Consider the following 12144-nt stretch of genomic DNA (forward strand, 5'->3'; position numbering starts at 1 on the left):
CACAATTATTACTGTCAGACTGTAAAACTACACACTGCAGATTCATACTGGATTAAAATCACTCCACAATTATTACAGTCAGACTGTAAAACTACACACTGCAGATTCATACTGGATTAAAATCACTCCACAATTATTACAGTCAGACTGTAAAACTACACACTGCAGATTCATACTGGATTAAAATCACTCCACAATTATTACAGTCAGACTGTAAAACTACACACTGCAGATTCATACTGGATTAAAATCACTCCACAATTATTACCGTCAGACTGTAAAACTACACACTGCAGATTCATACTGGATTAAAATCACTCCACAATTATTACAGTCAGACTGTAAAACTACACACTGCAGATTCATACTGGATTAAAATCACTCCACAATTATTACAGTCGGACTGTAAAACTACACGCTGCAGATTCATACTGGATTAAAATCACTCCACAATTATTACAGTCGGACTGTAAAACTACACGCTGCAGATTCATACTGGATTAAAATCACTCCACAATTATTACCGTCAGACTGTAAAACTACACACTGCAGATTCATACTGGATTAAAATCACTCCACAATTATTACAGTCAGACTGTAAAACTACACACACTGCAGATTCATACTGGATTAAAATCACTCCACAATTATTACCATCAGACTGTAAAACTACACACTGCAGATTCATACTGGATTAAAATCACTCCACAATTATTACAGTCAGACTGTAAAACTACACGCTGCAGATTCATACTGGATTAAAATCACTCCACAATTATTACAGTCAGACTGTAAAACTACACACTGCAGATTCATACTGGATTAAAATCACTCCACAATTATTACCGTCAGACTGTAAAACTACACACTGCAGATTCATACTGGATTAAAATCACTCCACAATTATTACAGTCAGACTGTAAAACTACACACACTGCAGATTCATACTGGATTAAAATCACTCCACAATTATTACCATCAGACTGTAAAACTACACACTGCAGATTCATACTGGATTAAAATCACTCCACAATTATTACAGTCAGACTGTAAAACTACACACTGCAGATTCATACTGGATTAAAATCACTCCACAATTATTACAGTCAGACTGTAAGACTACACACACTGCAGATTCATACTGGATTAAAAACACTCCACAATTATTACCATCAGACTGTAAAACTACACACTGCAGATTCATACTGGATTAAAATCACTCCACAATTATTACAGTCAGACTGTAAAACTACACACTGCAGATTCATACTGGATTAAAATCACTCCACAATTATTACAGTCAGACTGTAAAACTACACACACTGCAGATTCATACTGGATTAAAAACACTCCACAATTATTACCATCAGACTGTAAAACTACACACTGCAGATTCATACTGGATTAAAATCACTCCACAATTATTACAGTCAGACTGTAAAACTACACACTGCAGATTCATACTGGATTAAAATCGTGGGTCCTATCTCATAAACACCCAGGCTAACACTAATCCTGCTCCAGTTGTGCTTGAGATCAGGTTTATTTGGCCTCCTGGCTGCTCAGAGATGGTAGATGTGTGTTTCCAGAGGAGCTCACTGTTAAACAGTGTTACGGTAATGATGTGTAACCCAGTGCAGTCGGTTCCGTATCGTTCGCTCCCACATAGACCCGTTCTGCTCGTCCTCGTATCGGATACAGTAAACCTTCAGTTATTGTGAAAATTGTTTGGTAGAAAATGGCGGAAGATAATCTGTCTCTTTGTTTATTTTTCCAGATGGATTTATTTATTTATTTATTTATTTATTTTATTCATATATTCATGACTCCCTGACCCGGTGCATGTAAGCCTTTTGAGATGCAATAAACGCACTGAAGATGAAAACGTCCTGCTGCGTTTTTAATGTCCTCACACTGACGCTCTGCACTGCACTTCAGACATGAGTCTTTTTCTGTTCCGAGCTAAATTTGTGCTTTTTATAGCCAAATTCAGCTGCGCCGAATTCTACCGCCTTTCCATCACGGTTTAGACAGCAGGACAGTCAAATAACTACCAAAGTGGTTACCATGGAAAAGAAATATGAAACGGAGCACGTGGCTGAGCAGAGCAGCGACATGTTTAAGGCTGGAAATGTCCTTTTAAAGTGAGCCAGTCAATTAAAACTCAGACTTTTTTATCTTGTTAGTTGATGCTCCTGGTCATAATAAGCACGAATCATCATAACACAAGATTTTAGAAAAAGTCTTAACCCTAATCTTGACCCTGACCCTAAGCCTCGAGTCTGATGACTTTGTCTGCATCTAAAAACGTCTTCTGTCTTCTCATGACATCACTGAGCACCAGTGGGCGGAGAAAAGCATCATGTTACACCCCCCACCCCACTTCCCACCCCCACCACAGGCCCACACATCATCAGACAGAACACTCAGCTCAGAGACCCCCACTGAACCTGCATTTCTCCAAAAACTGGTGCTACACTCTTGAAAAAGATGGTTCCTCAGGGGTTCCAGTCAAGAAACATAGAAAGGAAAATGGTTCTATATAGAACCGTGAACATTGAAAGCCCCTTCTTCATGCCTAAAGGGTTCTTTGCAGGGTAAATGGCTCTTCAGATGATGGAGAACATCATGCTGTACATGGTTCTGTATAAAACCTTTTTGAAAAGGGTTCTATGTAGCACCAAAAAAGGGTTCTGCTGTTGGTGCTTGTCAAGCCCGCAACAATAGAAGAACCCTTTTGGTGCTACCTAGGACCTTTTTCAGAAAGGAAGAAAAAAGAAGCCTTTAATCATGAAAAGGGGTCTTTGAGTGTTTATAGTTCTATACAGAACTGTTTACTAAAGAACCCTTGAAGAACCATGTGTGTATCATATGTGTGTCAGGTATGATGGCAGAGACTTAGTGAAGGTATCGATAAACGATTCATTGATTTGATTGATTTTGATGAGTAACAGTTAAACACGCGAGTAAAATGTCGAAAAGTTGTTAAAAGAGTTTGTTCCTCTGAGCTGCAGTAACAGAACCTGCTCTTCAGGAAGGCTTTACACTAGATGTTGGAACATTGCTGTGAGATTTTGATTGCATTCAGCCACAAGAACAATCAGGTAGCGATGTTGGATGATAAGTTCTGAATCTTGAACATCAATCCATCTCATCCCAAAGGTGGTGAATGGAGCTCCATTACTCCATAGAACCCACTTCCACTGCTCCACAACCCAATGCTGGGGGGGCATTATACCCCTCTAGCTGATGGGCACGTTGACCGTAGGCCCTGTACAGCTGCTCTACACAATCCCATTCTGTTGATTTTTCTATGGAGGCTATATGAGCTGTGTGTGAAGCTGTTTTAGGAACTGGTCACCTTAAAGTAGATGAATGAAATACATTAGAGTGTCTGGACACTGTTGGACATTTAGTGTGTATCTTCAGCGTGTGGTCAAAAAAAGCCAAATTTAGGGTATTTCTAAAAAAACAGCAAACAGTGAGATTGAGGTGTTTCTGCAACGGGTTTCTTGTTTATGACCCAAACAAGTTTTCATAACTGTAACCTCCCACAGCATCATGTATGAATTATAATTTATTTGGTGAAAAACAATAAACTTTAAACAAATTTTGGAACAATCAATATGAATTTACATGAAATTTTGATTTACAATCGGTATCCACCAAATCTAGAATGTAATTACAGAACTCAAATGATGTCCAAAGCCTAAGGATCTGCATTTAAATACCTTCAGTACATTTAATAGAGAAACATCGCCGTACATCAATCCGCCGATTCACCCTCATATTAATACTTACAGTTCTACAGTACACTATGCAAATATACACTGACGGGTCTTCAGACGTCTAATATTAAACATTAAACATTAAATTAGCACCAAGAACATGAGCACCTGCGTCTGTGGGCGAAACCTGCAGAGCTTATGCTGGAGAACTGACCGCTGCCCAAACAGGCACAAGCTGGAACCTCATGAGGCGCCCAGTTTAGAGCAGTTACACTCCAGTTCAGCACCGCCTGAACACAGACTGATGGGTTAAACCTCTGTTTCCTAAAAAGACAATAAAAAATAAAAGAAAATGAAAGACTATTAAAGCCTTCATAACTACACACCCCTCAGAAAAACTCCACTTTTTCTGGGTCATTGCGCCAAATCGAGCTCGGCCAGTCTGAACACTGACCACACGTGAAAGATGAAAAGGCATAAATGTAAAGATCCAAGCTGCATCCAGAAGCCCTCGCGGGGCATCAGGGAGCCCTCGCGCTAACGTCTAGCCTCACTAGTCTACCAAGCAATGCATCTCCATACAGCCCTTTCTTAGCCAGGGCTTTGAAAGTTTAAGAAGGAAATAAATTAATATTTAAGGCAGTGACCGTCTGATCTGAGGGCCAGCAGGCCAGTCTTGAACCAGATCAAAGGCTTCTGGGTGACGATGATGCGTCCAGTAAAATATAAACAGGTGTGTTTTCTGCTCTCCTCTCTGCTGAGTAGGTGATGCTGTTTTGGCACTTCCGCTTTTATGAAGTTGGGGTTGCTGATTAGCTAAAACGTCCCTGGTTTTCCGACCCTGGAGCTGATGGACCACTAACCCTGCACGTTTAGCTGTTTCCCATGGAGGACCACAAACACCGTACGCCCAAAAGTCTGTAGTGGTGGCTGCAGAGGGGCCCAGTCTGCTGGGGGTCTGGACACTTTTTTTATGCAGTTAGTCTAGAAATGTGGCTCAAATACGATGAATGTTTGTGCTCAGAGTAAAAAAATAAATAAAATGAAAACTGAGGCCCAATTCAGAAACATCTCCTTCAGACATAAAGTCATCTTAATGTTTTCAGATGATCTGCTATTTTAATTTATTCTCATAAATAAAACGGTGCCTCGTCAATAAAATCATCTTACACTGTCAACAAAGCTAGCATTTCTCCCGTTTATATCATTGATTTATGATTATTTCCTTTATTTCTAGACATTTTTACTAATTTAAAGTAAAATTTTCTCACAACGTTGGCAGACAATGTTTTAAGAAATGAGCTTGAAAGCAGCTAAATCAGCAACCACAATGGTGGGATTATTTTACTCAATAAATTGTCAAAAGTGAGTGAATAATGTCTAGAAATCAGTTAAATATCATAATCAGCACAAACACTAATGTCACAATGAGAAATATTAGATATATCAACTTTATAACACTACGCTCTTCAAAATAAAGGTTCCTAAATGGTTCTTGGCCTTCTAGGAAAACCAATTTAATTGCTAGAGAACTTTATCAAAGGCTTAAGCACCCCGATCATGTTTTGTTGATTTGCCATATCGATAGAGAACATCTGCATATTTAACACAGCTGTTTATCAGCTGGACTGAGAAAACTGGGGAAAAAATAGTGTAAATTGTGCTACGGCACATTTTATATTGTGTGTTTTATTTTTTCCCCCCAATATGCTAAACTCAGCAAATAAATAGAACCAAGGTTTGCGGAGAAACACCGTGTTGAAGTGTTTTCACTTAGAAGATCAACAAAAGGCCGTTTGGCCAGGGGTGCATAAAGTTTTGCATATGACTGCATGTCGGTTCTTTAAAGCAGTTCACTTGCACGCCTCATTTACCAGACTGGTTCTTTAGAGAACCAAAAGTGGAGAATATCTGAGAACATCTCTTTTTTCAAGCACTGCATTTAAGCCGGTTCTTATAAACGTCTTTATGATGTTTTGAGTCTTTAAAAGTTGTTTTTTTTTTTCCCATTGAAAATTGTGTTTATCCGGCTACAGGTCTGTGTTACATTACCATAAAAAAAAGTCCATTTCAACTCTGTAATATGTCAAAACTGTGCTGGGGTCCTCCAGGATGAGGGCTGGGAACCACCAGGGTAAAAGCTGGGGTGGACAGAGGGGTGGTCAGTCTCACTGCCTCAGACGTTCTGGCACTGCCCAGAATCTCCGTGCACCCAGTGGCAGATCTGTGCGAACTTTAATGGTGTGATTCGCACGGCCACATTGTAATCCTGCTGCTGCCCGTTCACGTCCACCCACTGATGGCCCGAAAACACCCCGATGACCTTCCGTTTCCATTTCCTCTTGCTGCCGGGTTCCTTCAGCCGCACGTACACTCCGGCACCGCTGGAACCGGGCTTGGCGTCACAGTACTGATACAGCAGGTCGTTGGACTCGTCAGACACGGAGCAGAAACGGTACACCAGGTTACCGGGCCGGTCATCATCGAAGCCCGAGAAGTGGACACGGCCAGCCGGGAGTTTTTTGATCGAGGGGACGATGCCCAGGTCCATGTGGCGACTTTTCTGCGCCCTCTTCAGCTCCAATACGGCATAATCATAATCCGCTGCAGCGCCTTCTGACACGCCCTTGAACCAGCCCTTAGGCACCTAATGGTAATAATCATAAGAAGAAATTAATAAAGTGATCGCTCTTATTCACACAGTCGGAAATCAGTGTAAAAGTCAAAGACCCTCATTTATTTAATCTACTGTTAAAATAAAAAAAGGTATTCATTTTTCAGGAGATATTTTTGAGCAGATTAGATGCACTTTCATATCAAAATAGAAAGTTGGAAAAAAAAGAACAGAAGCTCAAAACACCACACAGAGAAAATGGGTCTCTGAACACCTGGAAGACCAGGTAGACAACAAAACTGCCCCCACCAGATAAACAGCACTTAAAGCTTTCAATACTGAGTGTCTCAAAGACGTATAACAGTATTAGCTGTTCAGCCTTCGGTGGAATTTTCTATTTAATATGTTTTTTCATTCTCATGCTGAATATTTGCTGGAAAAGTTGGACGTTAAATAAGCGTTGATATGATTAAAGGGCCCATTTGTATTGTTTGTGATGTTTGTACCAAAAACAGAATTAATTTTTTACCATTTTCAAGTTTTTATTGACGAGGATTAAACAGACTGTTTTTGTTGCTGTCCTCTTTTGATGTAACCATTGTTGTGACATCACAACCATAATGAATCCAAAGCAGGCTGTTCTTTCAGCTCAGTCCATGCACGGTCCATGCGGACTGGAGAGTGACCGGTATGTTTTGAAACTTTGTGTTTACATACGACATCAAAAGGGCTCGTCAAATCATTTTTCCTAAAATTCTTTACGTTTAGCAAAACGTCTGAAAGTTTAAAGAATCACCTGCATTTGTTTGACCCGCGTCCAGCGAAAGGACATTCCTTCGGCCTTTACGCTGCGTTTGCTGCGGCTCTTTCGTCCTTTTGCCTTTTTGCGCTCCTCTTTCTTCTTCCCTCCTTTTCCCTCCTCTCCCTCCTGCTCCTCCTCTCTCTCCTTCCCTCGCCTCCTCTTCCCTCCTCCTTTCCCACGACCTTTGCCCTTCCTTCCCTTCCTGAGGATTCCCACACTCAGCTTTTGCGCCCCCTTCAGGTAGTCTGAGCCATCGTGGATGCAGTGGGCAGCTGTTAGCACGTGTCTGGGGGAAACGAGCACTCCGGAGCAGCCGGTGGAGATTTTAACTGAAGTGGAAAACGGGTATTTCAGGGAATACTGCTTGTCAGAGATGGTGAAGCGAGTATCTGGGCCATAAACCTCCCTCTTGTGCCGTAAACTGGACGAGGAAGAATTTGGAGCTGTGCCGCTGAGCTCGGTACCATCCTGCAGGCTAACTGGGGTTAGAGTCCGTGTGCCGTTAGCGTACATGGTTTCGTAGGACAGCATGTGCTCCAGGTCCTCCAGGCTGGGTTTTGGAAGCCCCTGCTGGCACTCGATCCCACACATCCCATTTAGCTCGTTCTGCCCCTCGGCCGTGAAGCTGGAGCTGCCCAGTCGGATGGTCTGCTTAAAGCGCAGGAGAGGAAGCTTCTGTGGAGGCCAGGTGTATTCATCCTCACCTGCACTGACCACACCTGCTGCAGCGAACAGCAGGGTCAGCGCGAACGCAGAGAGCAGGAGGCTCAGGGGTTCGGACGCCATCACACACACAGCCCTGCACCTGACAGGCAACACAAAAGGAAGAAATACGTGTTAGAAAATCTCTAATGTGCTCAAATGTAGCAGCAACGACGCGCTTCATGTCTCCTTTTTGAGGTTTGCGCTGGAGCTGTGATGCTAATGCAGCTAAAAGTTGTGGAAGCCAAACAAACTGCATGCAGAAATCATCTCACCGGCCTCGACCCGTGTTGAGGCTTTAAGTTCAGATAAACTTACTGATGTGTTTTCAGACACTGTATCTCTGCTAGACAAACCAGAGCAGGCCAGCAAAACTAGCATATCGCTGCTGTCAGAACAAAACCTCATCTCCAAAATGCACCTTTACAGGAGAAGGAGGAAACATACTTTACTCTTAATGTAAGTTTCTGTCTGCACAAGCAACAGCTGGAGTTTCTCCGGCAGGAGACGCCTGGTTCTCTAACTCTTATTAATTGGAAGGAGGCCGTGTGAAGGATGACTGGACTGTTGAATGTCTTTGATCACCACCGTTTCTGTAGATCTGGAAGACGTAGAGGAACCGTGTCACGATTCTGATGCCTCTTTTCTGACCCCTCCAGAGCCGCTCACTGTTTTCTGTGCGGCCCATAAGGAGCCCACTCCCAGACTCTGGGCATGACCTTATCAGGGTGTTATACACATCAACAAGATCTTCAACGTTTCTCGTCGAAACAGTGAGGAAACACAACCGAGGTGAAGTGGCACAAATCCGGTTTTTTACCCTGATGTGACTCCAATCTGATCTTTATAAATCCGACCTGAGCCACTTTCATATTTGGTCCTAGATTGGATACGTATCCGGTTCATGGACGTGTGACCTTAATGTGACGCTCAGATCGGAATTCATGTGCTTTTTCTCCATCATTCAGCGTTACTGTGGCAACGGCGCCGAACAGCCGTTAAAGCCTGTAAAAGGTAGAAAAGCAGCTCATCCCACCTTTTTCTCCTCCGTCTGGCTCTAATAACGAAGCTGAGAGCTGATCAGAGTTAATGATCTTCTCAGCGAAGCTCGTTCTGCTCGTTTGTTTGTGCTGATGATGCAGTGATTCAGTCACGTGACGTCACTGAGTAGGAGGAGCTCATGAGGGTCAGTTCAGGCCGGTTCATCACATTAATGACAGATTTGAGTCACTGACCTAAACCAGTGTGAACCGTCGAGTCAGAGAGATCGGATCTGAGCAGCGAGGCCTGTGATGTGAACGTAGCTTCTGCCTGTCCACCAGTGATTAAAGGAGGGAGTTGGGAAGGATCTTTAGAGGAACACGCTCTCATATCAAATTACTTCTGGCCGTTGAGGACCATATTATTGCTGCAGCTGCTTAACTTCACTGCCACTGCCAGAATTGGATATTTTAATGACACCTGGCGACCCTGTGTCATCAGCATAGCCTATTGCCAGTGTGTCCTCACACAGAGCTGACCTTGTGGACCCGTGAAGTCAAAACAGGTAAGGTGAGAAGACCCCTACTTGTGGAACACCTGATGTGTTTCGGATGCTGCTGTGTTGGTCAGCAATAGTGGGAGTTAATATCCTGATCACCAGCAAAACTAGCATATGCTGTGTTTTGGGTGCTGGTATGCTGCTCAACCAGTGTGACCGTGCTGGGTGACCAGCTAAACCAGCACTAGATCAGAACACACCAGCTTAGACCAGCTTAGTCTGTGCTGATTTTTCAGCAGAGATGACTTCCTGTTACCTATGAAATGATATGCTAATTACTTGTTGGCTATATTATCATTGTAGTTCCAGTGCAACACGTTCTTGGCTCTTTGACTACATCCCTCTTAATAAGAGACTATTAGAGCCTGATGGCTTTGCTTTCTAAATGGGGGATTTGCTTAATAGTTACCCTCAGAGACCACATGATTCCTGTAGAAAAACTCTGGAATCCGCTACAGTCGCCTGTTAAAACATGAGGATCCTTTACATGGTGATATCAGCTTATCAAGAAAAAAACAGGAACCAATAGAAACTTTAAATGTTTATACATAGAGAATAATAGCTGATCATAAACAAGGTCGTGAGACAGAAAAATAAAAGGAGAGAAACTTCAAACACAGCTTAAGTAATGATGTATAAATATACGACAGAACACTGATTCAGTTCTCTAGAAAAATATATCAAGTGGCCACATATTAAAGGACAATATTCTCTGTGTTGTTGCTTGCACTTGTCTTTTCATTCCAGTAATCACTCTTCTGTAGTTCAAACCTCTTAGCAGTTGGCCAGAGTTAGTGTAGTGCCTCGTATGGCCACTAGAGGGAGACAAATAATAACCAAATGAGACCAAATCTCAAATTACAGAGGCGTGCTCAGGGGAATACAGTGACCATTGCTTTAGTTGCACCATCAAAAGTCTGAGATGCACAAGCTTTTTATATCTTTAACTCACAGTGTTGTTTTCCACAGAAACCAAACTGCAAATTCATTACATCCCTGTATTTAGTATCTACACTCACTGGCCAGTTTAGAGTTACTCTGCCCCATCCACCAATGAAAAGAGACCCCCTTAGGACCACCACTAACAACATTATTTGGAAAGATGTTCAGGAACAGGGTAGACAGGGGCTGAAATGTGAGCAACAGATACAAACAGATCCCAACAATGTGCATAAATTATCATGTTTCTCATAACTAGAATTACCATAAGTGGCACTAATTATACATGCATGCGTAAATGTGATGTATTCATAACAGAGTTATGTAGGCAATAATATTTCTTTATGAGAGTATTTTGTGAGATTATTCTGTTTTGTTTGCTTTAAGAAGTAAAATTATGGGCAATGAGATCAATGATTGCCTGATTGTTTCACTTTATACTGGTAAAAACGGGGCTGCCTAAAGTGTGTCCTGCTCACCAAAGTTGGTCTGTAAGTATATTTGTTTGATCTGACTCGCCAGGTTACTCTAACCACACCCTCACCCAACTAGAGAACTAAAATAATTAATGCTACATAGAACGTAAAGTATTGTTTTTCTTTTAAAGTATTGTAGTAATAAAATATGGTGTAAATTTGTAAAATACAGGTTTGAAACTGGTCTGCCTTCTTTATTTGTGAATTATTTAGTATTTTGGCCCTCAGCCCACCATAAACACTGCACTTTGGAGGATTCTCACAGCAGTTTCACAGTGATGTGACATTTAAGACGCTTTTACTGGCTATGACAGTGTCTTTCTCTCCGCGTCCTCTCCTGTCGTTTACTAAGCCGGTCTGCAGGAGAGTCTGCAGTCCTCCAGCCGTGTCTGTGAGCTGATGTAAGACGTGTACACGTACAGGGGTCTGATTTAGGCTGCAGTTAGCGGAGCTTTGAGGAGGAAAGTGACTCAGAGGCTGTATGAGCTCTCAGAGCCAGCGGCTTGGACTCCGGCCTGCAGGCTCTGACAGTAATGGATGTATCTGGTTTCTATAACAGCCCAGCACTTCAATCTGGCACAATTATACACGCAGAAGACTCATCCTTGCAGAGCTGCAGCGTTCATCACTTTAGATTCCGTCACGGCGTCATTTAGCACTGCGCAAATAGACGCATCAGCGTGTTTGCAGCTCCAGCATGGAATTTTACAGATCACCACTAGGGGGTGGTAATATATGTTGTTATTTTGAGACTTGTAGAACACTGAATGCAGTGCCAGTGGTGTAGCTGAGTAAATTGCAGCCTAGTGCAAGTTAAGAGGGCGTTGCTAGCCCTGTCTAATCAGTGGTACCCACTGTCCTTACTGTACTCATTTTTTTGCCATTCCCAATTTTGTCAGAACCATTTCAACCCACACTGCTGTCAAGCTGGGAGGGTGAGGACTTGCATGTGCTGAATATCACGTGAAGCTTCCACTGAACCTTTTCTGCCTGTTTCTAATCATTTAGCCCCTCTACACGCTTGGAGGAGAACGCTAATGGCTAATTCTGTTACATCAGCTAAAGGCAATTAATTTTCGCTGGCATCGCTCTGGGGATTGAACTCGCAGCCCCAATGATCGACTTCGAAACCTGATACACGTCACGCTCTGTTATACGATGTTTTTGGCACGTTGGAGACGCTTAATGTCCAGAACGACTAGCTAACCAGGCAACAGCTTAGGCTGTTATACTGATGCTCAAATCTCATTCTCTGCTGTTACTGTCTGCTGTCCGGTGTCGGCCAGAGGAGGACGGGTTCCCTTTAGAGTCTCGGTTCATCTCTCGGTTCTTCTCTTGGTTTT

At 42.5% G+C, this 12144-nt stretch overlaps 1 protein-coding gene across 2 annotated transcripts in view; it reads right to left on the reverse strand.

Annotated features, from left to right (window-relative positions):
* Positions 1 to 3564: 3564 nt before the first annotated feature.
* The window catches only part of prss35 (serine protease 35), a 10836-nt gene continuing 2256 nt past the window's right edge, over positions 3565 to 12144 (reverse strand). For both annotated transcript variants that reach the window (XM_017725298.2, XM_037547712.1), the window contains exons 2-3: positions 7139 to 7949; positions 3565 to 6375 (exon numbers count right to left, since the gene is read on the reverse strand). In XM_017725298.2, coding sequence (XP_017580787.1) covers positions 5905 to 6375; positions 7139 to 7930 — 1263 coding nt within the window. In that variant the 5' untranslated portion in view covers positions 7931 to 7949 and the 3' untranslated portion in view covers positions 3565 to 5904. The remainder of the gene's footprint in view (positions 6376 to 7138; positions 7950 to 12144) is intronic.

The sequence above is a fragment of the Pygocentrus nattereri genome, chromosome 19 (assembly GCF_015220715.1).
Source record: "Pygocentrus nattereri isolate fPygNat1 chromosome 19, fPygNat1.pri, whole genome shotgun sequence".
In the NCBI taxonomy this organism is placed as follows: domain Eukaryota; kingdom Metazoa; phylum Chordata; class Actinopteri; order Characiformes; family Serrasalmidae; genus Pygocentrus; species Pygocentrus nattereri.